This window comes from Talpa occidentalis, unplaced genomic scaffold (genome assembly GCF_014898055.3).
Source record: "Talpa occidentalis isolate TD23 unplaced genomic scaffold, MPIMG_talOcc4v2.1 talOcc4.870, whole genome shotgun sequence".
In the NCBI taxonomy this organism is placed as follows: domain Eukaryota; kingdom Metazoa; phylum Chordata; class Mammalia; order Eulipotyphla; family Talpidae; genus Talpa; species Talpa occidentalis.
Window position 1 is genome coordinate 1 of NW_023605273.1, and position 25916 is coordinate 25916.

Consider the following 25916-nt stretch of genomic DNA (forward strand, 5'->3'; position numbering starts at 1 on the left):
CAGCAGTGTATTTCGTCAGTCTGCCTGTTCTGTTCCCTCTCTGTCTCCAGTGAAATCCTCTCACCCTCCTGTGCATCTGGCCTGTATAAAAATAAATAAATAAAAAAAAAAAGCATATGACTCAAGTACAAGGCTCACACGAGTTGCCCCATCTCCTTGTTAATTGCAGTCCTGGTATCAGGTGCCAAAGAGCAACTGACTCTCCCCTGAGCTCGGCACACGCAGTCAGACCTGCCGCTCTCTGTCATCCTTTCTGAATGTGAAGTCACTACTTTAATAAAGGCTTGTCTCATAGAAGAGAGTCATGGGAATATTTTTAAATTTGTCTTCCCAGTCACCTACAACTTTCATCTGGTCTATAGGACATTCATCAATGTGTGTTTTAACAATGTTTCCATAGTATATATATTTTCCCATCATTTTATTCTCAACTTTCTTTGCCTTTTTCTGATAGACAGGTAACATTCACTTGAATTGCTTTGTTTTATCTTGATTTGCTTTTAATTGAAGTATCTGATCCATTTACTTTAAATGCAGTTGCTGATATGGTTGAGTGAGTATCTACCACTTACTTTTAATTGACTCACGTGCTTTACATGCCCTTTCTCTCCAATTTTAGGTCTTATTTTTTCATTAAACAATAATATTCCTCTTTTGCTTTGATTTTTATCAGCTTTACAAGGTGTTGGGGATTTCATATCTTCCCTGGTATTCTCTGAGATTCCTGAAAATGTGAGTCATAGCTTTCATACATGTTTTTAAAATTCTCAACCATTATCTCTTCAAATACAACTTCACTGTTCTCTGTCTCTGTCTGTCCTCCTCTCCCTTCTCCTCATTTCATCTTCCCTCCTCTCTAGGACTCCTCTAATTCACAATTCTGTCTTGAGTTCTATAAAATTGTTTTAAACTAATTCATTCACCTCTTACCCATTGATGTTTTGTTTTTAGTTGGCAACTGTTATTTTGATATCTTCAATATATTTGCATTTCTATGTTAAATTCTTTTCTTTTGAACTGTTTCTTGTCTTTTCCTCTTACTCACTGAATCCATGAATCATAGTTAAAACTCTTATCTGCTAACTTCAACGTATTTATTGTGTGTGTTTCTAACTTCTCTTATATTGTTTTCTTTTTCACTATGTCATGTGGGCCCATCTTTCTATGTGCCATGTAACTTTATATTTAATGTTAAAATTTGTGTATGAAAAAATAGGAAACACCAGATATATTTTCTGACACTTGGAAGCATCATCTTTTGTTCAGCTAGGCAGGTGAGGCAGGGGCTGCTGAGCACCCAGATATCGAACTGTAACCCAGACCTGAGCTGGAACAAGCCTCACTGGAAGTTTGGGTGACACTCAGTCTATCTCTGCTTATCTCTATGCCTGTGGAAAGGGCATTCTGGGAACTCAGAATTCAGATGTAAGGCTAGATATTTTGGTAGCTCAGCACCAAAAGAATAAAGGAATAGCCACTCTGCTTTCCAAGAGTTTTGACATGCTTTGGCCTCCTGCCCTCACAACACATGCACTGGGCAAATATTTGTGAGATGACCTTCTCTAGGGACATGGCCTTCAAGTCTCCTATTTCACCCTCCAGCACCAGCACTTACTTTAATTCAGTCATGGAATGGAGTTAAAACCTACAACTCCTCCATTATTTATTTTAGCAGAAGCTCTAGCTTTTATCTCTATTTCATCATTTACTTAAATTGCAATATTGACACATTATTTAACCTCTGGGTGTATCACTTTTTTCATTTATCAAAAGGAGAAAATAATAATACAGAGAATCTGTCACAACTGCTTGAATGTTTTCAGCTCAGGAATATAACCTGTTTCTGCTGTGTGGTGGGATTAGAGATACTTTCCCCTACAAAATGAATAATTCCAAATTTTAAATAAAGAAAATCCCTGACATGAAGTCAAGTAGACATTATATTGTTTTGAGGAGGAAGCAGATGTTTGATGCCCAGTGTCTCTGGCCAATGTTAGTTTCATCTGACATCATCTCTCAAGTGAGGTGGCCCCGACTACTCAAAGAGAAGTTCATTCTGGAGCCTAGAACCATAAATGAAATACTCTGGGTAAATCATGGCCTGTCTCATGATCCATTCAATTTCCAGCTGCGAGTGACTATACCAAGCAAAGCTGTCACTGGAACGGGTTTCATGGCTGTCTATGAGTATTCTGATAAGCTCACAAAAGTTCCCTTTAATTTGATTACCAGGAAGTGGGTGTGATTTATAAGGAACCCACCAGCTAGTAGTCCTTTACAGCCACTCTGCACTAATTTAACTGCTCAGGGCAGGGATTCTGACATCTCTGGACATCTCAGATGCCAGCAGACTCTACATCAGGGTTACTCTGACAGGACCTGGTCACACCTGCTCTCTCAGACTGCTCACTAGTTGTTTTCAGCTACATTTCTCCTGTTCTTTCCTATTTTCACCTTTATTGCTCTGGTACCTGCTGTAAGAAACCAGGTGCTGCCTGAGTGCAAGCACTGTCTCCACCAGCAGGCTCTGCAGCCTTAGCGGAGGACGCTGCCAACTGTTTAGGTGAAGGTCCCCCAGGACCAGGAAAGCCTTCTCCTTCCCAATGAGATGCCCCATTGGCCCTACTCTCTCTCCTCAGACAGCACACAGCTCCGCCTGGTGGACGGAGGCCATCCCTGCGCCGGCAGAGTGGAGATCCTTCACCAGGGCTCCTGGGGCACCATCTGTGATGACAGCTGGGATCTGCGTGATGCCCACGTGGTGTGCAGACAGCTGGGCTGTGGAGACGCCCTCAATGCCATGGTCTCTGCTCACTTCGGGAAGGGATCAGGGAGCATCTGGCTGGATGAGCTGCAGTGCACAGGAAAGGAATCCCACGTGTGGAATTGCCCGTCTCAGGGCTGGGGGGAACACAACTGCCGTCATTCCGAGGATGCAGGAGTCATCTGCTCAGGTATGGTCAGTACATTTTCCTTGGTAGGAGGGAATGGAAATTTCCTAGGAGGCTGGTATCTGTTGGGACAGCAGAGATAGATGGGCCAGAGAGTTCTGAGACACATTCCATTTCTCCACAGTTCCAAGGGCACAAATCTTCTGTGACTGATGAGTGTTTTTTACTCCTAACGAAATTGCTAATCCTTTCTTCTTTACTGATCTTACCTGACAAATTAACTTATTCTATTATCCTGATTAATCTTCATGATTCTTTTATAATTTACTTTTTGTAAGAGTAAACATACATAAATCCCCACACAAACTCCTCTTGTAGCGTGAGACTATTAGTGGGAGGAACAGAATGAGGATGCACTTTCCGTGGTTAATAGTTTCCATATGGATAGTGTGAGTGTGGTTTAGCATTGGGTTAGTAAGAGCAGAGCACATATAATGTATTCTTTCTAAACATAAGCATAAATATTCATAGTTCTTTGGCCAGTATAGCCAAAATGCTGTAGAGGAAATACTTGGTGTCACAGATCATCACTCATTGCTACTGGAAATTACACTCTTTTCTTTCAAAATTTTGTGTAAACTTTAACTTTGGAAGCACACTTAGCCATGCACTGAAGAGTCAATACTAGAGGCAATAAAATGTTAATTTTTGTGTTTTATGGAAAAATATCATAGATTTATTTTATTTGATGGTTTCAAAATTAATTGCATTGGGGGATTTGAGAAGAATGGGACTGAGGGGACAATCATAATTTTCAAAGATGAGGAAGCAGTTTATAGAATATGGAAGGGAGGGGGAGGGTCAGGAGAACTGAGAGGACACGCAGGATTCCCTGAGCAGCACTGAACATTCAGGGATGTGAGGAGCTGCCATCCATGCCTGAAGGCACAGGGTGCTTTACAGCAAGTAGCCAGACAAGGACATATCTGGCCACAACTTTCATTTTGCCTGAGGTGGGCTTGATTCATGTAAATAAATTGCCTTTTTTCTTTTTTATAAATCTTTTTTTTAATAGAGGCATGTTTTTATTATTTATTTATTTATTTATTATTTATTTAGTTTTGTTTGTTTGTTTATACATGCACTGGGTACATTCAGAAGCGCGGGACAGAGAATTCACCAGAGCCAGAGCGGGAAGCAGAGCAGGCAGAAGGACCGAAGTACACTGCTGAGGGGAGCAGCGGGCAGCAGGAGAGGTCTGCGTGCCATGTGGGACCCTCCACTGGTGGCCGGGGAGCAGCTGGGGATCGAACTGGCGCCGCAGAGGCCGCGGGCAGCTTCGCAACCCAGCGCTCAACCGCTGCGCCACTGGGGAGGCCCAATAAATTGCCTTTTGAAGCAGCAGTTCCCCTTGTACTATGCTGTCCCAGTGTCTTCTAATCTTTACAAAAGACTTAGAACTGTCTATTGGTTACTTTTCCTCTACTAGAAGTTATCACCTGCAAAGAGAAGAACATTGATTTTTTTTTTCATTTTGTAATATTTTTTATTTTATATAATTCTTACATAATTTTTCACTTTTGCACAATGTATGCATTTTCATTTTGGTTACATTCCCCATACAATTGCCCCCCCCCTTATTTTGACCCTAGTCCTTCCTCTCCCCACCCCACCCACCTACAACCCCCACCTCCCCCATAGTGTGTCTCTGGTTTATAGTTGCTTGTTGATTTTGATTTTTACTTTGAATTAATTAGTCTTTTTTTTAATTAATTAATTTATTTATACAAGAACCAGTGCACAGACCGGATGTGCGGGAGGGTGAGAGGATTCACCAGAGACAGAGCAGGGAACAGAACAGGCAGACTGACGAAATACACTGCTAAGGGGAGCAGCGGGCGCGACAGGAGAGATCTGCTGCGCCATGTGGGACCCTCGCCGGCCAGCCAGGATCAAACTGGAACTGCAGAGGCTGCGGACAGCTTCACAGCGCGGCACTCAACCGCCTGCGCCACCAGGGGAGGCCCATTTATTAGTCTTTTAATTGGTCCCTTGTTTAGGTTTTCAAATTCCTGCTATAAGTACATCATCCGGTATTTTCTTTTTCTTTTTTTTTTTTTTTTTTTTTTTTTTTAAATATTAAATTTTATTTTTATATTCCCCCATACAATTGCAAACGCCCCATTCTGACCCCAATCCTTCCCCTCCCGCCCCCACCCCCAAAAAGTGTCTCTGGTTCATAGTTTTTTGTTGATTTTGATTTTCACTTTCTTATATTCATTTTCCTGGTCCCTTATTTAAGTTTTCTAGATTCCTGCTATGAGTGAGACCATCCGGTATTTTCTTTTTCTTTTTGGCTTATTTCGCTGAGCATGATCCCTTCCAGTGCCATCCATGTTGCTGCAAATTGCATGTGTTTATCTTTTTTGAATGCTGAGTAATATTCCATGGTATATATGTACCACATCTTCTTGATCCAGTCATCTATTTTTGGGCATTTGGGCTGTTTCCAAAGCTTAGCTATTGTAAACAGTGCTGCTATAAACATAGGAGTGCAGGTGCTCTTTGGAATTGATGTTTCTGTGTCCTTTGGGTAAATACCTAGGAGTGGAATTGCTGGATCATATGGAAGCTCTATGTTTAGTAGGTCCAGAAATCTCCACACAGCTCTCCATAGTGGTTGGACCAGTTTGCACTCCCACCAACAGTGCACAAGAGTTCCTTTTTCTCCACATCCTCGCCAACATTTGTTGTTGCTAGTTTTTTTAATATGTGCCATTCTCACTGGTGTGAGATGGTATCTCATGGTAGTTTTGATTTGCATTTCCCTGATTACAAGTGATGTTGAACATTTTTTCATATGTCTGTTGGCCATTTGCATTTCTCTTCAGAGAAGTTTCTTTTTAGCTCTTCTGCCCATTTTTTGACTGGATTATTTTCTTTGTTGTTGCTGAGTCTCATCAGCTCTTTGCAGATTTTTGTGATCACTTTATCATTAGTGTTGGGTGCAAAAATGTTCTCCCAGTTGGTGGGGTTTCTCTTTGTTTTTGTTATTGTCTCTTTTGCTGTGCAGAAGCTCTTTAATTTGATGTAGTCCCAGCTGTTTATCTTTGTCTCACTATCACTGCTTTGGGTGATGTGTCTGTAAAGATGTCTTTGATGTGCAAATCCCGTAGTGTTTCGCCTATATTTCCTTCTATGTATTTTATGGTTTCAGGTCTTATGTCTAGTTCTTTAATCCATTTTGAGTTGATTTTTGTGTATGGTGTGAGGTAGTGGTCAAGCTTCATTCTTTTGCATGTAGCGACCCAGTTTTCCCAGCACCATTTATTGAACAAACTTTCTTTGCTCCAATGCATAGTCTTTGCTCCTTTGTCAAAGATTAGTTGACCATAAATCTGTGGGTTTATTTCTGGATTTTCTATTCGATTCCATTGGTCTGTATGTCTGTTCTTGTTCCAATACCATGCAGTTTTGATGATTATGGCTTTGTAGTATAGTTTGAAGTCTGGGAGTGTGATGCCTCCATTTCCTTCTTTTTTTTTCAGTAGAGCTTTGGCTATTCGGGGTTTTGGTGATTCCATATGAATTTCATCAATAATTGTTCTATTTCTTTGAAGAATGCCATTGAGATTTTGATTGGAATAGCATTGAATCTGTATATTGCTTTTGGTAGGATGGCCATTTTAATAATGTTTATTCTTCCAATCCATGAGCAGGGGATGTCTTTCCATTTCTTTGTGTCTTCTTCTATTTCTTTTAACAGTGTTTATAGTTTTCTTTGTATAGGTCCTTTACCTCTTTTGTTAGATTTATTCCCAAATATTTGATTTTTTTTGTTTCGATAATAAAAGGGGTGGTTTTTTTGATTTCTTCTTCTTCAGATTTATTGTTTGTGTATAGGAAGGCTACTGACTTTTGCGTGTTGATTTTGTATCCTGCCACTTTACTGAATTGATTGATGAGTTGAATTAGTTTTTCTGTGGAGATTTTGGGGTTCTCTATGTATATTATCATATCATCTGCAAATAGTGATAGTTTGACTTCTTCTTTTCCTATTTGGATTCCTTGGATGTTTTCTCTTGTCTTATTGCTCTGGCTAGGACTTCCAGTATTATATTGAAAAGCAGTGGTGAGAGTGGACATCCTTGTCTTGTTCCAGATCTTAATGGAATTGCTTTCAGCTTTTCACCATTGAGAATGATACTGGCTGTTGGCTTGTCATAGATGGCCTTTATGATGTTGAGGTATGTTCCTTGTATCCCAAGAATTTCAAGGGCTTTTATCATGAATGGGTGTTGCACTTTGTCGAAAGCTTTCTCAGCATCTATTGATATTATCATATGGTTTTTATATTTCTTTTTGTTGATGTGTTGGATAACATTGATTGATTTTCGGATGTTAAACCATCCTTGTGCCCCTGGAATGAATCCAACTTGGTCGTGGTGAATTATCTTATGGATACATGTTGGATTCTGATAGCTAAAATTTTATTGAGGATTTTTGCATCAGTGTTCATTAGGGAGATTGGCCTATAGTTTTCCTTTTTTGTGTTGTCCTTATTCGGTTTTGTATAGTGTAATATTGGCTTCATAGAACGTGTTTGGTATTGTCCCTTCTTCTCAATTTTTTGGAAGAGTTTGTGAAGGATAGGCACTAATTCGTCTCTGAATGTTTGGTAGAATTCATTTGTAAATCCATCAGGTCCTGGGCTTTTGTTTTTGGGGAGGTTTTTAATTACCATTTCAATTTCGCTGCTTGTAATTGTCTGTTTAGGTGTTCTATTTCTTCTTTATCTAGCTTTGGGTGATTGTAGAGTTGTAGGAATTTGTCCATCTCCTCTAGATTGTTAAACTTGTTTCCATATAACTGTTCATAGTAGTTACTGATTATTCTTTTGATTTCTGCTGTGTCCGTTGTGATTTCTCCTCTTTCATTTATGATTCTGTGTATTTGTGCTTTCTCCCTTTTTCCTTTGTGAGCCTGGCTAGGGGTTGTCTATTTTATTGATTTTTTCAAAGAACCAGCTCTTGGTTTCATTGATCTTTTGGATTGTTTTTTTAGTTTCAATTTCATTTATTTCTGCTTTGGTTTTTATTATTTCTTTTCTTCTACTGGTTTGGGTTTTTTGTTGTTCTTTTTCTAGATCTTTGAGCTTCGAGATTAGGTTGTTTCTTTGAGTTCTTTCTTGTTTTTTGATGTGAGCTTCTATTGCTATATATTTTCCTCTTATTACTGCTTTTGCTGCATCCCATACATTTAGGATATTGGTGTCCTCCTTGTCATTCAATTCAAAGAATTTTTTAATTTCTTCTTTGATCTCCTCGTTAGTCCAGTGGTCTTCCAGTAGTGTGGCTTTTAATCTCCATGAGGTAGGATAGTTCCTTGCCTTCTTTTTATGATTTATTTCTAGTTTGATGCCTTCGTGGTCAGAAAAGATGGTTGGTATGATTTCAATCTTGGTGTATCTGTTGATGTTTGTCTTGTGCCCCAGTATGTGATCGATCCTGGAGAATGATCCGTGTGCGCTTGAGAAAAATGTGTACTCCGTTTTTTTTGGGTTTAGTGTTCTATAGATGTCTGTTAAGCCCAAATGCTCTAGGTCCTTATTTAGAGCTTTAGTTTCTTTACTTATTTTTTGTCTTGTTGATCTATCCATTGTTGATAGTGGTGTGTTGAAGTCTCCCACTACATATGTGTTTTCTCTGATGTCTGTTTTCAGAGAGGACAACAGTTGTCTGATATATTTTGGTGCTCTTTCGTTTGGTGAGTATATGTTAATGAGTGTTATTTCTTCTTGAAGTATTGTCCCCTTAATCATAATGTAGTGACCATTGGGGTCTCTTTTTATTTTTTTGAGTTTGAAGTCTGTTTATCTGATATAAGTATAGCTGTTCCTGCTTTCTTTTTTGCCCATTTGCTTGTAGGATTGTTTTCCATCCTTTGACTTTGAGCCTATTTTTATCTTTGTAGCTAAATGTGTTTCCTGGAGACAGCAAAAGGTTGGGTTTTGTTTCTTAATCCAGGCTGCAACTCTGTGTCTTTTTATTGAAGAGTTTAGTCCATTTACATTTAGAGTTAATATTGATATGTTAGCATCTGTATTTGCCATTATGTTTGTCTTTCCTTTGATTTTATTTATTTATTCTTTTAATAACTTTTTTTTTTTTTTTTGGTCTTCTTTCGTTGTTATTCGTCCCTCTGAGGTTCTGGCTTTAGGATTCCTTGTAGTATTTTTTGGAGTGGGGGTTTAGTCGCAATGAAATTCCGGAGTTTCTCTTTGTCTGGGAAGGTCCATATTCTTTCTTCATGGAGGAAAGAGAGCTTTGCGGGATAGAGTATTCTTGGTTGGCATCTGTTTTCTTGGAGTCTGTTGACTATGTCCCTCCACTCTCTCCTTGCCCGTAGTGTTTCTTCAGAGAAGTCTGATGTCAGCCTGATTGGTTTTCCTTGAATGTTATCTGTTTCTTCCCTCTTGTCAGCTTCATATTTTTTTCTTGTCCTGGATTCTTGGGAGCTTTACTATTATGTGTCTGCTGTGTTTTTCCTTTCGTCGTGGAAGTTTGGTGTTCTTCTTGCTTCTTGTATATCAATTTTCAGCTCCTTCTTCTCATTTGGGAAGTTCTCTTCAATTATATCCATGAATATTTTCTCTGTTCCTACATCTCTCTCCTCTCCTTCTGGAATTCCTATAACTCTTATATTTCCTTTCCTCATGGAGTCAGATAGTTCCCGAAGTCTTTCTTCATTCTTTTTCCTTCGTACTTCTCTTTCCTTTTCTGTTTTGGTTCTTTTTATTTCTGTGTCTTCAAGATTACTTATCGTTCTTCCATTTCATCTATTCTGCTTTCATTGCTTTTCCCAGAGTTCTTTAGTTCCTCCATTAATTCTTTGATCTCCTGCATTTCTCTTACTTCCCTCTTTAGGGACTCAATTTCCTTCTTCTGATCTATAACTTTTTTAATCATGGCAATTTTAAATTCTCTTCTGGAAGGCTCAGAAGTTCTTCCAAGTTGCTGTCGTTGCAATCTGGGGAGTGGTTTTCTTTTTGTGGCGTGCTTCTTTCCTGAGGAGTTTTTAGGTTGCGTGTGGTTCTTCTACTCCCTACTGTCTGTTTTCTAATTTGTCGTATGCGTTGGGACACTGTGTTGCTCGGACTGACTGACATCTTGGGTGAACTTCTCCGCTCCCTCTGGCTCTTCCAGGAGCCATCTCCTGTCTCTTGGGGGAGCTTTCTGCTGGTTTTAGGCAGTTTTTTACTGAAGAAATGTCCCTGTTCTCAAATGGCGAAGCGGGATGCAGTCCTGCGCCTCCGGTTTCAGGCACACTCTTCTGCGCACCCGGTCTGCCCCGGACGTGGGGTGCCTGCTCCCTCTGTGGGCTCAGACTGCTGGTCGGAAGGGGCCTGGCGTGGAATACATTCCCGCTGGCCACTGGGTCCTCCAGAAACCTTCTGCCCTTTTCAAGCAGTCTTAAGAAATGTCCTGTTTTATAGGGTGTTAGTGACTTTTTTTTTTCCTGGTCGCTAGGTGGCGCCAGAGATCTCTCCTATTGTCCTTGGGGGGCTGTTTTTCGCCTCCCCCACCCCGTGGGACAGAGAACAGAGCGGGAATGGTAGGGTACACCTCAACAGCTTTGGGGTGCTGTGTCTGCCTTGTGCCCCACCGTCGTGGAGAAACCACGCCCCGAATTTTCGTGCCCCGGGTCTCAGTTCAAAGCCCTCAGTTCCAGGACGCGGGCTGTAGCCCAGTTCAGTGGCGCGGGAATGGCGCCTTTTGCACCGCTCCCGTGCCTGGACGCCTGGTTCCTGTTCACTCAGGGAGGGACCTTCACCTCAGTGAGGACCTCAGTGCGTCTCCCCGCAAGCCTAGGTCGCAGGCGCGGGGACCTGGGCAGCCGTGATCCAGGTCTGCACTTGCTTTTCAAGCGCGCCGAGCGCGCCGCTCTCCGCGCAAGCTTACCGGCAGCCCGGGCTGTGTGCGCGTCTCCCGGGGTCTTTGTTCTTCTCTAATGGCGCCAGGAGCCGTTCGCTCACCGCCGCGGCGGATCCTGCAGGGTTCGCCTCAGCTCCAGTTCACGGGCTGTGGTGGCTGCAATAGTTCCTTTCCACTCCCAGTCCCGCTTGCTGCGTCGTTTGTTCTTGTTGGTTGTTTTGGTTTGTTGTTTCCTCCTCTCTGCGGGTCGGAGAGTGCCGCCTCTGTGTATTTTTCTTTTTCTTTCTGACTTATTTCGCTGAGCATGATCCCTTCTAGCTCCATCCATAGAACATTGATTTTTTATAATTCACATTCCCAGCACTTAGAAAATTTTCTTGAATGGCAACTCTAAAATGACAATTGTATTTTGAATCAAATAATATGAAGGGGCATCTCAATATCGCCTCTCTCTACTCATTTAGCAACTTGTGCTGTTTGGAGATGCCTCCTCTGAAGCTCCCCTCTGTCTTCATTTTCATCATTTCCCAATAAAAGTCTCAGTCTTGCCTCACTTCATTATCCCCTGTAAACCTCTCTCCTTACCCTTTGCTGCCCTTGACAGGAAGGTCTCCATGACCACCTTTGGCTTTCCAAGGTGAGGGGAAGCCCCATTGTCCCAAGGGTAGAGATTTAGTTTGGTCTTCAAGGAAGATACCTCAACCTTTGTGGTTCCCTGATGGGCAAATACCAATCCTGTGGAGACATTTCCCACATCTCAGGCACCCTGGGTTTTCTTTCTTCCAATAGAGGAGTCAGAGCCTGGAGGATGGATGAGAACCTGGAAGGTTCAGAGGCAGGTGAGGCTGCTGGTCAGGGGCCCTGAGAGTTGGTTTGGATGCAGATGAGTCACAGCTGCAGGGAGGACAGAGGAGGAACTCTTTACTGAGTGGAAGGAATGAAGAAAGAAAAGTGATGAAAACCAATTTCGTTATCATTGCTCTCTTGCTTCCCTAGAGAAAACCAAGTCCAAAGGCTATAACAGTGAGAGAGAAACATCCTCTGACCGAAACAGCCCCAAGAAGAAGCTGAGATGTAGAAAATTGGGGCTCTCCAGACTCAGGTTTGGGCAGAAAGAACAGATTCCTGGAGATTGGCTCCAGAGATCCCACCTATGACTCAGTTGATGTCTCCCTTGCACATGTGCTACATTGAAATCCTCTCACCCATGTGAGAGGATAGGAGGGGTGAAGCACCAAGGAGAGAGGGTCAGACATAACTAAATGCTGTGCCTGAAGGAACATGAGCTGTTGTGCAGGAAGCTGGGATATGGAGCTGCAGTCAGGAGCATAAAATAGTTACCAAAGGGCCTCCCTGTTGGCGCAGGTGTTGAGCGCAGCGCTGTGAAGCTGTCGGCAGCCTCTGCAGCGCCAGTTCCATCCCGGCTGGCTGGTGAGGGTCCCACATGGCGGGGCAGACCTCTCCTGTCTTGCCCGCTGCTCCCCTCAGCAGTGTGTTTCAGTCAGTCTGCCTGTTCTGTTCCCCACTCTGTCTCTGGTGAATCCTCTCACCCTCCCGCACATCTGGCCTGTACCCCGGTTCTTGTATAAATAAATAAATCTTTAAAAAAAATAACAGTTACCAAAGAAGCTATGTCTGGAGGCCAGAGTGTGCGCCAATTCTGTGACCTTGACACTGTGGTTCTTGTGACAGAATGTCCCTGGTTTCTGCTTCTCTGGCCTAAAATAAGGACAAAGTCCCTGCAGATCTTCAATATTATTTACATCTCTTTAAACACATTGATCTTTATCAATGAAAGAGCCATTGTTTGGTGTGGGTCTGGGTGCCTTTGATCTTTCTGATTGAAGTAACAGTGTGTCTGCATCTCTTCAAATTTATGACCCAGATCTGAGCCCAGTTCTCTACAAGGCAACATTGCAAATAAAGGGGGTTTTGTTACCTTCAGTTTTCCTTATGTAGGTTCTTTAGGATTGTGTGGGGTTAGGTTAAATGGATTAATCCAACTTCAGTGGCCCTTGGTAAAACTGTTTTTTTTTTTTTTTTTTTTACCCTTGCCATTTAACCTACTTCAGCAAATTTTAGAAATTTTTCCTGACATTTTTTCAGGTCAAGTCAGTAAGACTGATTTCCAGTAAACAGACAAGGAGCAGGACAGGAGCTGTCAATGAGAGCCCAGTCTTCACCCTGACATTTCAGAGGGGATTGTCAGGAGCTCAGGATGATGCTCCACATCAGCCAGGCCCTTCTTTGACCCTCAGTTGTACAGAAACTGCATCTACATTCCAATAAATACACAAATGATACCAAAGAATTGGGTGTTTATCTGTGGTGAACTGAATACTATTATTGGAATATTAAAATTCTACTTCTTACTAATAGTACCAGTCTTGTCTACATATTAAAATGTTCCTATCACACTTTGCCATTTACTGCAGCATGGGTGGAGATGGAAGGAATTATGCTCAGGGAAATAATTCACAAGGAAAAAGATAAATATCTGATGGCGTCGCTTACATGTGGGATATAGAGAAATTGAGCAAAGGGTTGCAGAAATGAGAAAACTTGCAAGCTGGCCATTGATCTGCAGACTACAGCAGTGGAGGGGGTGAGGGGGAGGTAAAAACAAGGGAGGAAAGAGCACAAGGGACTACGTGATGGTGCACAGGTGAATTGGCGGTGAAACTATGGGGGTTACTCCCAAGGGGAGAAATCAGATAATTTCCAAAAATGAACAATGATGTAAGAAAATGAATAATTAAATTTTATAAAATTTAAAAGACCAAAATACATAAATAAATAAAATGTCCTACAGGTCATTGATGAGTGAAAGAATTTCTGTCACATCACAGAGGTGAATGACTTTAAAATAATAGGCCAGCATTAGAATTCATGCTTGTTGGAAAAGATCATGTTAATAAGAAGACCCTAGAATTGATTTTCCTTACAGTCAACTTTTTTGTCCAGAAGAATGTATACAATTTATCTTTTCTCTCAGTTTTCTGCTTCGCTTCTTATATATAGATGTTTAATTATTATAAGTTTATTTTTGAGATTAATATCAAGTGGAAATATGATTTTATTATATTTAAATCTATCTCTAAGTTTTCAACATTATTTGCTGAATAATGTAGCTTCTTCAATGATTTAAAATATTCCCTTTACAAATACTAAATTTCTGTGTACATCTTTGAGATGACTAGATATTTTATATTCACTCCTCCCACTTTTGTCTATTGTTATGTTTTTGATATCTAATCCCTTCACATCTATCTTTGATTTCATAAGTTTCCTACAATTTCTTCCATGTGAGTTTTAAAATCAATTAGAAAATGAATACAAATTAATAGTAATTTGCTTCAGAAGGCTCTATCTTGATTTGTTTGAGAACTTATCATTCAACATATATTTAGGTATCTAATATATGTCAGATTAAGTAACAGTATAAAGAATATTTCTTTCTTACTCTGAGTTTGTCATTTCATGAGCTTAATATTGAAACTAACAACCTGTTATGAGAAAAATGCTTTAATTAGAATGAGAAGCATACAGACAAACTCCCAACTAGCCCAGATTGGGGGTCCTGCCCTGGGCCTCTCTGGGTATGGAAATGGGTCAGAAATGAAAGACACGCTATAATCTCACCAGTCATACTCATGTAAGTGAACCCCTTTGTCCTTAAATTCTTTAATTTCTGTGTGTCATTCTGCTTTGTTTTGCTTTCTGTAGCATGTATTTAGATTCATTCTTCTGAAATCCTGTCATGCATACTTCACAGTTTGCATACTTATGCAGAATCCTTTACCAGAAAGAATTTTATCATGTCCATAATTAATATTCCACACTCAGAAGCCAGACATGCATATGAAAAATATTCTTTATAATTTTCATTATTTTACATTTTCATTTCATTTTATCCAAAATATGGTCCCTAAATGACCAAATTATGATCATGAATCTTTCTGTGGTCTCCCTCATTAAGTTTAAACTTCACCCACTCCCAACATAACCTACCACACACCCCACCCACACCCCACTTATACAAACGTTGCTGCCCTTTTTATTCTTCTTTCCACCCAATTGTAGCTCTTAAGATTGTTTTTTCAGTCTACATGAAAGAAATGAGAAATGGTTGCAGGATAGGTGGTGGTAATAGGATGGGGTGCAGGGATAGGATGGGAGGAATACAGGATGATAAAATGTGTTCATATCTTGTTTGACAAATATTTCCTCCAAGTTTTTGTATCTTTTATCCTTATTAAGGCTGGTGCAATCCAAATTCTGACCTGTTTGCTTCCCTCTTCTCCCTCTCACCATTTTTATCGTATGCTGCTTATTCAAGAACTCACACAGGACAGGAACAAAGAGTTAACATAGTGATAGGATTAAAATACAAAGAAAAACCTGTAGTAGAAAGGGATCAGCACATTTGTGTCTCATGATCTCCCAGTGAGATCTCACTCTCCAGCAAGTTCATGGACAAATCCCAGGGTTTTAGGAGAAAACTCTAAGATCAATTCTCCTTGTACTATGACTCTGAGCTTTCTGAACATCCAAATTCATCTGTGCACAGCCTCTTTCACAATCAGGTCACCTAAGAAGTTCTTGGAATTTCTTGCCATCAAAAATTGTCAAAAAATAGCATGTGAAACCATGGAAGTGGACATTGTCTATTTCCTCCCTGGAACATCAGTCTGTCTGTGGCTGGAAGCTCTCATGGGCCAGGACTCATGGATTTCCTAATCCTCAGTCACTAGAGGACCAGCTTCTGAGATAACAGTGGCCAGAACTGTCACGCCAGAAATCTCAGGGTGGCGGTCATGTCTGGATAACAGGCCTCTAGCCTCCTTAATGCCAAGGCTCTGTTGACTCTGGGCTAGACATCTTGGGAGCAAGTCTGAACACCCACTACAGAGCAATGGCCTCAGGTCCTGTAACTTCCTGACGACTAGATATGGAATTCACATTTCTGACACCTCAAAATGTACATATTCTTGGGATTCAGTCATCTAACTGACCCTGAAAATCCTTCTGGACTTATCTTCAGAAACTCACTCTTGAAAAGTCAATTCTGACTGTCAGATTCTCTTTCCACGCTCTGCCCTTAGAGAGAAAGATATTTACACCATTGCCTGTACATGCCATTTCCCATGCCACTGACAGGTCGTGAACACTCTCTCTCTTGTCTTTTCTCTAGGATTTATACGTCTGACTGGAGGGAGTGGGCACTGCTCAGGGCGAGTGGAAGTGTATTCCAGAGGAGACTGGACTCCAGTGTCTGACGGGAACTTCACATCCCCCACCGCCCAGGTCATCTGTGCACAACTGGGGTGCGGCAAGGCTGCATCTGTGCTGGGGGGCGTGCCCTTCAGAGAGTCAGATGGACGGATCTTTGCTGAGGAGTTCCGGTGTAAGGGGCAGGAGCCAGAGCTCCAGTTGTGCCCCAGGGTGCCCTGTCCTGGAGGCACCTGCCCCCACCGTGGGGCTGTTCACCTTGTATGCTCAGGTGAGAACAGAGCAGGATTCACCTTCCCTGCTTTCTTTGATGGGCTAAGAAACACATGACTTTTGGCTGAAGTCCTATCTTCTCCTCCCAGCATACACAGAAATCCGACTCATGAACGAGGGCAGCTCTCAGTGTGAGGGACAGGTGGAGATGCATATTTCTGGGCACTGGAGCTCACTCTGCGCCTCCCACTGGAGTCTGGCCAATGCCCATGTTGTGTGTCGTCAGCTTGGCTGTGGAGTCGCCCTGTCCACCCCCAAAGTAGCACGCTCTAGGGGAGGAGCTGACCAGGTCTGGAGGGGCCGATTTCACTGCTCAGGGGCTGAGGCCTCCTTGTGGAACTGCCCCATGACTGCACTGGGTGCTCCTGACTGCGGCCCTGGAAACACAGCCTCTGTGATCTGCTCAGGTGAGAGAGGGGTGGTAAATGCACTCAGGGTGCTCAGGTCCCTCAGAAGAGGATGTATAGGAAAACTGGCTTCGGATTGAAGGGTGGATTATATAGAACAAACTTTTGTCAAAATGTGTCCACATGTACTCTTTTTTTTTTTTTTTTTTTAACTCTTTGCTTTTTTTTTTTTTTTTTTAAATATTAAATTTTATGTTTATATTCCCCCATACAATTGCAAACGCCCCATTCTGACCCCAATCCTTCCCCTAACGCCCCCCCCCCCCAAAAAGTGTCTCTGGTTCATAGTTTTTTTTTGATTTTGATTTTCACTTTCTTATATTCATTTTCCTGGTCCCTTATTTAAGTTTTCTAGATTCCTGCTATGAGTGAGACCATCCGGTATTTTTCTTTTTCTTTTTGGCTTATTTCGCTGAGCATGATCCCTTCCAGTGCCATCCATGTTGCTGCAAATTGCATGTGTTTATCTTTTTTGAATGCTGAGTAATTTTCTCCACATGTACTCTTAATGTAGGTGTTTTATTGCAAGAGAATTACACATTAATCCAGTCTAATTTTTTTTAACCAGTTTTCTTTTTTTTCTGGGTTAATTCTCTGTGGTCAACATATATGATTTTTATGACTTCTTAGTTTTCCCTTTGAAAACATTTGGAACTCATTTTGCCATAACATACAATCAATGTTGGTAAATGGCCTACATGCCCTTAAGAATAATGTGTATTCTTCTGTTTTGTGCAGATTTTACAAATCATGCCATTCACATATTCCAAATACCTACTGAGAGCTTTTCTGAAAGGGACAGATCTTTCACTTTTGTTTTCTGAATACACATTGCTTCACACTATGATTATGGAAAGCAATCACTTTGTTTTTCTTCTTCCAATCACATATTCTTCATGCCTTAGCCTCTCATCAATATTTCCCCCGACCCAGCAGCCTTCTGCTAGTAAGCCCTTCTGAGTTCTGCCTACTTCCTTGACCCCAAAGGAAGATGTCTTGGCTCCTGTGAATAAACACGTTCTCAACATCCATAGACAAGTCCTGCAGACACACATTTTAAATTCTCTGTAGGAGAAGCTTAGTTGAAGAAAAGCATTTCTCTTCCTTGTTAGGCCTCATAAGTACCTGGGTTGCTATTGCTGGCTACCAATTTCCCCAAAAAAAGTTAGCATCAGAAACAAAAAATGCATTTTTATTTTGCTGTAATTTCCTGGGTCAGGGATTTGGGGAAGCTCAGTTTGGCAGTTATGTCTATTAGATTCATGTCGCTGTTGCTGGAGCTGCCTGAACTGGGAACCCAGGATGCTCAATGACAGGAGGGCAGACCCCCTGCCTGTGGCTTTCCCTAGGACAGGCTCAGCAGAGCAGCTCCCCTAAAGCATGTGTCCTCAGTGAGGCTGGGGAGGCTGCACGACTTTTCTGTCCTGGTGCAGGGAATCAGCAGTGTTGCCTCCACTGCATCGCGTTGCCTACAAGCAAGTCATGAAGGTCAGTGAGATGCAAGAGATGGAGGCATAGACTTCACTCCTCAGTGGCCACAGTATCAATGATTTTGTAGATATGTTTAAATGGTACCAGGATGTACGAAACGTCCCACTATGAGAGTGGGTTTTTAGTTTCTACCTTTCCTTCTTTCATTTGTGTGTTTAAGGGTCTAAAACTTCTTATATATGTAACTTAGACCTTCCACCCTATCTGTTGTGCCCCTTTTCACGTTTCTAATTATTTCGTTCTGTGCTGTCTTCCTTATACTCTCCTCTGAGGTCCACTGTACTCCTGCCTCCAAATCTCTGCTGAGGTTTTCAGTCACATCTGTAATGTTGAGTTGACACAGGTCTCAAGGGGAAAGAGATTCACTCCTGCTCTTTGCTTCTCTCTGAGCATCTGGTTCCAAAATTCTCACAATCCTTTAAACTCTGCAACACCTTCAACTCTATTGCCATATTCCAACTTTTTAATGTTCATTCTCAGTGATTCTCTGTATTTGGCTTAAAAACAGAAATATTAGTGGATCAAGAAAATGTGGTATATATACACAATGGAATATTATTCAGCAATCAAAAAAGATAAACTCCTGCCATTCACAGCAATGTGGATGGAGCTAGAAGGATTTATGCTCATTCAGAGGAAAAAGAAAAAATATTGGATGGTTTCACTTATAGCGGGAATATAGGGGAACCAAATAAGACATCAGTGTAAAATATAATAACTATATAAAACAAAACAAAAAAAGACAATTATAAATCAGAGACATACTACAGAAGAGGATGGGGAAGAGGGTGAGAGGGAGGGAGGGAGGAGCATAGGGGACTCCATCACAGGAGGTGATGGTGCACGGGTGCATTGGTAAAGGAAATTCTATGGGGACTACACCTGAGGGAGGGGAAGCAAATATTGTTTCAAAATGAACAATGATGTAAAAATTTTTTTAAATAATTAAAAAACAAACAAAAAATCCCAGAAATATTGGTCTTTGGGGACATAATTTCTACACTGAAAGTGAAATCTAAAATTATGATGCCATGACTGTCCTGTTAGATTTCATCTTAGACCCCAGCAAGAGTTTATTATGCAGTTTAATTCAGTTTTCTACTCTTCAACCCCACTAACCCTCTGTCCTCGGTACTCTGCAGGAAACCAGACCCAGGTGCTGCCCCTGTGCACCCACCCTCCGTCTCCACCAGCAGGCTCTGCAGCTTCAGAGGAGGGCACAGCCAACTGCTCAGGTGAGGGCCTGCCAGGACCAGGAAAGCTTCTCCTTGCACATTAGAGCCCCACTGACCTGACTCTCTCCGCAGACAGCACACAGCTCCGCCTGGTGGATGGAGGCCATCCCTGCGCCGGCAGAGTGGAGATCCTTCACCAGGGCTCCTGGGGCACCATCTGTGATGATGGCTGGGACCTGCGTGATGCCCACGTGGTGTGCAGACAGCTGAGCTGTGGGGAGGCCCTCAACGCCACAGTCTCTGCTCACTTTGGGGAGGGATCAGGGCCCATCTGGCTGGAGGAGCTGCAGTGCACAGGAAAGGAGGCCCAGATGTGGATGTGCCCATCCCTGGGCTGGGGACACCATGACTGCTGGCACAAGGAGGACGCCGGGGTCATCTGCTCAGGTCTGTGCTGCACATTGTCCAGGGACTGGGAGTAGAGTGTGGGGGTGTGGGGGAGACACTCCAGAGTGCCTGTCTCTCGAGCACATATGAGAATTAGGTGTCTCCTTCCTTCCTGTGGCTGCTGAGGGTCTAGCCCTTCCCTCACAGCAACATCTCCTGATGGAGCCACGTCCTACAGTTTTCATTTGCAAACAGGGCTCAATCTTCAGTTACAGGATCTATATAATACAGAATCCTGTACTGGTTTCTACTTGCTATAACAGATTTCCACATAATTAGTAGTTAAAGCAACTTATATTAATCATCTTACAGTCTTGTAGGTTAGAAACCCAACACCAGCTCACCTGGCTAAAATCAAGGTGTGAGCAGGACTGCATCACTTCAAAGTCCTGTGGAGGAATCAGTTCCAAGTTTCTAGAACCTGTCTGTGCTCCTTCGCTCAGAGCTCCCTTCCTTGGTCATCAGACCAGCAGCGTTTTACATCTCTAAACATTCTCCATAATAACCTCTCTCTCTAACCAAAACCACTTTTACAGATAGTGGGTCCAACATGTGATTACACTTGGCTCACCTGGTTAATCCTTGATATTCAGGTTAATCTCACTTTTCCAAGGTTTTCTCTTAGTCCCATCTGCACACTCTCTTTTCGTGCAAGGTCACATATTGACATGTAAGTGATGATACTAACAGTTTCCAGGCATCAGTATGAAGACATCTTTGGTGGCATTAATCTCACGGCACCCTATTTATGTCAACCCCTTCCTCATGTTCTAAGGTTTTGACAGGAAGCAGCATCCAGCAATCCTGCAGAGGGCTCAGAGAACTGAGTGGGATGCTCACATTGCTCTGTCTCCTCCTTTACCTTTCAGAGTTTGTGGCCCTCAGGGTAGTAAGTGAAGACCAGGACTGTTCTGGATGGCTGGAAGTTTTCTACAACGGGACCTGGGGCAGTGTGTGCAACAGCCTTGTGAATGCTGTGACCTTGTCCATGATCTGCAGGCATCTTGGCTGTGGGGACAGCGGGACCCTCAACAATTTGGTTGCTGCTAGGGAAGGTGCTGGGCCCAAGTGGGTAGATAGAATCTGGTGTAGGACAACCGATACCTCTCTCTGGCAGTGTCCTTCTGACCCTTGGAAATACCATTCGTGCTTTTCAGAAGACAAAGCTTCTATCACGTGCGCAGGTGACTGTTGTATGTGTCTGTCTCTGCCCCATAGGCTGTCACTAGTGATGTTTTATAATATTTTTATATCAGGGTTATGAGTTTATGTTAAGTTTTTAAAATGAAATTGGCCAATTATTTAATGCACATGTTCCATACTTGTTTCGGAGGAAAATATAATGAAACTTGGGCTGACGGCAGTTCATGTGAAAAATATGGAACCTGTGGAGAGCGTGAATAATCCTTTGATCAAATCCTGAGGAATGGCTAGTTAATCATGACTAGACAATGCTATGCTGAACACCTTGAAATAAGTCAGGGCCAGGTCCCCAAGCTCTGTGTCTCTTATGCTTCTGGATTTTCCAATGCATCTGTATTCATCAGACTCCTGGTCAGTCTGCTGGGAGAGAGTAAACCAGCTCTTGTTGAATCAAAATTACACTCCAGGCCAGAGGACGGAGAAGAGAGAATATACAAAATCTGCCTTGTGCAGCATAAGATCTCAGGTTGAAAACTCTCAGTAGGCAGAGGTTTCACTGTCATGAGGATTAGGAAGTGCTGTGGAAGGGTGAATGGGGCCAAAGAAGAAATCTCGTTTCCTGGAGACTGGAAGGATGAGTAGAGTACTATCAAAGAAAACATGGGAAAATTATCCCACTTCTTCAGTGTAAATATTGCCTGCGTAAATACTGGGTTTTGAGAAATATCTGTCATGGTGAGAGGAGAAGGAATAAGGGGGAACAACACAGGGAACCCTGGAAGACCCCTTGTGGGCAGGGTGCAAGGAAACAGTTTTGTCAAAGAGGAACTGGTTTATTCACTTGACTGTCACTGCTGAGGGGCCAGTGACCTTGGGTCTCCATATCTCTCTCCATGCAGTGACCATTTCTAAGAGGTGATCAGAATCTCAGTTTTCTTGGTCGATCTGTTATGTAATGTTCCTTAAAAAAGTACAAATGGAGAATTGAATATGAATTATTTCTGTGATTGTAGACTTATTTTTAAAATATCTTCTTTTTAGTACCACAAACCACTTATATGATTTTGTTTTTCTATGATAGTTTACTCATAAAAAATAACTTAGAGGAACTATACTTCACTAGATTTTAGTCATCCATTCATTCAGCAAGATTGGTCAAACCCCTGTCCCCAGTGCTTACAGAGGATTCTGTACACACCTGTTGAGTGAAGGCCTGTGGTGCCAGGCACTGAGCTAAGAACAGAGGCTCAGATGTGAGTCAGGTCTTTCCTTTAGCAGACCTGCATCTGTGTGTGTGTGTGTGTGTGTGTGTGTGTGTGTGTGTAAATTGTGGAGCATGGAGTGTGATAGACAAGGTAAAAGATATAATATTTCAGCAGCTGATGAGGGTGAAGATCCAGGGAGTTTCAGGCACTCAGCCAATAGATTAACTAGGAAGCCCATGTGTCCCCTTGTCATTTGGACTGGAGCAGGTGGCATTGTTTGGAGAGCAGATCACCCATTCCTGTCGCTGACTCACCAATCCCCCTTTGCTTCCACAGAAAAGAGATACAGGAACTGTCCATCTGCAGCCCCCTGCACAGGTACATCAGCCCCTCCCAGCTCCCGGGCTGTCCCTGGGGCTCCTCCTCCAGCAGGGCCCTAACAGGGGTCCCCTGGCCTTGCAGACAGGGAGAAGCTGCGCCTGCGGGGAGGAGACAGCGCGTGCTCAGGCCGCGTGGAGGTGTGGCACGCGGGGGCGTGGGGCACGGTGTGCGACGACTCCTGGGGCCTGGCCGAGGCCCACGTGGTGTGCGGGCAGCTGGGCTGTGGCTCGGCGCTGGACGCCCCGCGGGCGGCGGCCTTTGGGCCTGGAAATGGCAGCATCTGGCTGGACGAGGTGCGGTGCAGGGGCGGGGAGTCCTCCCTGTGGGAGTGCCCTGCGGCTCCCTGGGGGCAGAGCAACTGCAAGCACGAGGAGGACGCGGGAGTGAGGTGCTCGGGTGAGTGGAGAGATCCCTTTCTTTGGGGTGACCAGAGAGTGCTTGTGCTCGCATCCAGAAATTCTTCCTGGACTCACTGCTGCTCTGGACCTTGGCACCTGAAGGCTATTACCAGATCCCTTGGGGGCTGGGAGAGACCAAGGTGCCAGAGTGGTATGTGTGACCCTGGAGTTTTCCCACCCAGCTCAGTAGTTGATCCCCTTCTCTGCAGGTGAGAGGACAACATTCACCTCATCCTTGGGCGTTACATGCTCCAACGTTACAGTCCTATTAATACTGGCAGCTGTAATGCTCCAAAACTTCATCTACTTCACTTTCTAACAACCCTTAGAAATGATACAGAAGACAGCTGGCACATCTCAGGGCAGGATCTGTATGAACACATCTTGGGTTCAGGCCCAGCATTGTATCTGAGTGCTAACTTCATGGTCTTGAAGACTCAGTGGATGAGCAAGTAAGGGCAAGTAGGGAAGGGCTCTCCTGGACCTACAGCCCTCTCTTAACCTCACATCCCTCTTCTGTCCAAGATCAGACTCAGCTCCTGCACCTGGCATCTCCTGGACTGGGGTCTTTTGCATCATCTTAGTGGTCCTTCTCTTCCTGGTCCTGGTCATCCTGGGGATTAGGCTGCACAAAGGGAAAGCAGAGCACCAAGGTAGGCCATGGGGGATGCTAAAGGGAAGTTGTGGGAAGGTGTTAAGACAGTTATGATACCAAGAATAGTGCCCCGGTAACTGTTCACCCTCACAGTCTGCCAAAGCACCTTCCCTACAGTAGCCTTCAAGATTCGAGACAGCTGAATCCTTGATTGAATGTAAAACCTCTCAAAACTTATGACTCACTATGGAAGCAATGTCAGTGGTAATTGAGTAAGGGTCATAGTCAGTGTCAGGAAAACTGTCTCTGTCCCACAGAGCTCAGCAAGGGGCTCTGGCAGCCCAGAGGGAACCCCCAGAGAAGGGCACAAGAGAGCACCATGTGTCTTGCCTGTTGTATAGGGACTGTCTCCAGGACTTTTCTCTGACTTCGTGCCATTTTCTGTAGCATCACCTGCTTTTGAAGATGTGCTAGATGAGGCCTTGTACCAGGAAATTGATAACTATGCTCTGCCGGAAAAGGAGAACATTTTGGACAGCTCAGGTATGTCCCATGCCCTCCCCGCTGTTCCTGAGCTGACCATGGGTTCCCTTCACATTTATAGACTCAACCTCTCCCTCCTCCCAAAGCAGGAACTCCCAGCCCTCTCCCTACAACACTGAAGCCCCATTTCTTCTGAACCTTGACACCAGGCCTCCTACTATGGCAAACATTTTTCTCTGTAATGTTCTCCACCACCACCCCCTCCCCAGAAAACCTGTCTGATGACTCATCGACTAAGCTGCCATATTACACAGGGGATGATGAGGAGAATGGAGACCCTGGATCTGCCCCAGGTAGGAGACACAGATTTTTGCTTGGTTTGTGGGCATGAAAAGGAGGAATCTCTTCTGAAGAGAAATTCTGTGATGAGGATGTGAGGATTCTCTTCTGTCTTCTTCACAAAAACCTTTGCTCTCTCCGCCCACTCTGTCACCTCACAAAGTAAAATATCAGACCCAGTTCTCTGTATCTACAGCTACTTCTAATCAGTTGCAGACATGAATCTAATTCTTATAGACTCAAAGACCATTTTTTCAGTAATAACTGAAACTGACATTTTGAGAATTTCCAGGGTGAGCACTGGGAATTGTGGTTTGCACAGAAGATGGTGTTGATATTTGTGGGTCATGTACACACTGAGATCCCAAAAATCGATTTTGCTAAGCTCTAGAAAACATGGACTGGGGCTCCCTGGTGGTGCAAGGGGTTAAGCCACAGCATTTTGAAGCTATCTGCAGCCAATGCAACATGAGTTCGAGCCCCACCAGGGAGCTAACATACATAGTGCAGCAGACCTCTCCTGTCTCTCCCGCTGCTCCCTTCAGCAGTGTATTTCTGTAGATCCTCCTGTGCTGCTCCCCACTGTGTCTCTGGTGAATCCTCTCACCCCAAGAACCCCTGGCCTGCACCCCAAATAAATAAATAAAAGAAAATATGGCCTGCTGATGCTTCTACTTACCACCTTATTGACAAGCTCTTAGTGACAAGGGACCTGAGAGAGGAGAATGTTCCTCTTAGATCTTCCCCAGATGGTGATGATGCATAGTTCTGGGGATGAGACATGAGACATGTCAGAGGGATCCTGGAAATTGGATCCTCATATCAAAACATCCTTAGATCAGTAGAGTGAAACCCAGGCCCTTTGGTGCAGGATAAGGGATCGCCTGTCTAGGAGTGAGAGGTACCAAGCTTCCTTCACCTGTTTGCTCTGTGTTTCCCACAGACTCAGAAGCATGTGGACAGATGGGTTCTCTCGTCTCAATTCACTTTAAGACACTGATTTGTACATAGTATATGTTTCAAGTCTGTAGCATGTGCTTGAATGTAGTATCAGGTTCATATTACAATAGTTTTTGTTGATGCTTAATGGTATGAGAACCATGTTAAGAAAGTTATACTGGAGTATGTAGAAGAGTCAAATAATTTCTGAAAATATTGAGTTGAAATATATGCCAGAGACAGCCCTGCAATCTAGAGCTTATACATATCAGCTGTTCTAATCTCTGTAGTAGAAGGGCGTGAGCACTCCCCAGTCCACCCTCAGTCCTTGTTCATTTCCAGAGTCTCCCGGACAGCATGTCAGAGCCACAGGGGATGGTTATGATGATGTTGAAGAGTTTCCTGTTCCTGAAATTCCTACTTCCCAAGAAATAAGTAGGAATCATTTTTCCCCAGAGGAGGACGGTGGTGCACAGTATTCCCAGCCAGGTGAGTCTCAGCTCTGTCTCTAATAGCCTCATTTCCTTTTCAGTGGGAGGATGAATTTGGACTTGTCAATAGTCAGTTTTATTTTTGCAATCAA

At 43.2% G+C, this 25916-nt stretch overlaps 1 protein-coding gene across 1 annotated transcript; it reads left to right on the forward strand.

Annotated features, from left to right (window-relative positions):
* Positions 1 to 2608: 2608 nt before the first annotated feature.
* Positions 2609 to 25822, forward strand: LOC119235060 (antigen WC1.1-like; the record flags this gene model as incomplete). The annotated part of the gene is made up of 14 exons (XM_037498102.1): positions 2609 to 2954; positions 16020 to 16328; positions 16420 to 16737; positions 19371 to 19463; positions 19536 to 19850; positions 20720 to 21034; positions 22535 to 22576; positions 22661 to 22975; positions 23187 to 23218; positions 23413 to 23417; positions 23503 to 23630; positions 24020 to 24115; positions 24325 to 24408; positions 25676 to 25822. Coding segments are annotated over exons 1-14 (2545 nt in total), but the record flags the coding sequence as incomplete, so codon positions are not given.
* Between the last annotated feature and the right edge of the window lie 94 nt (positions 25823 to 25916).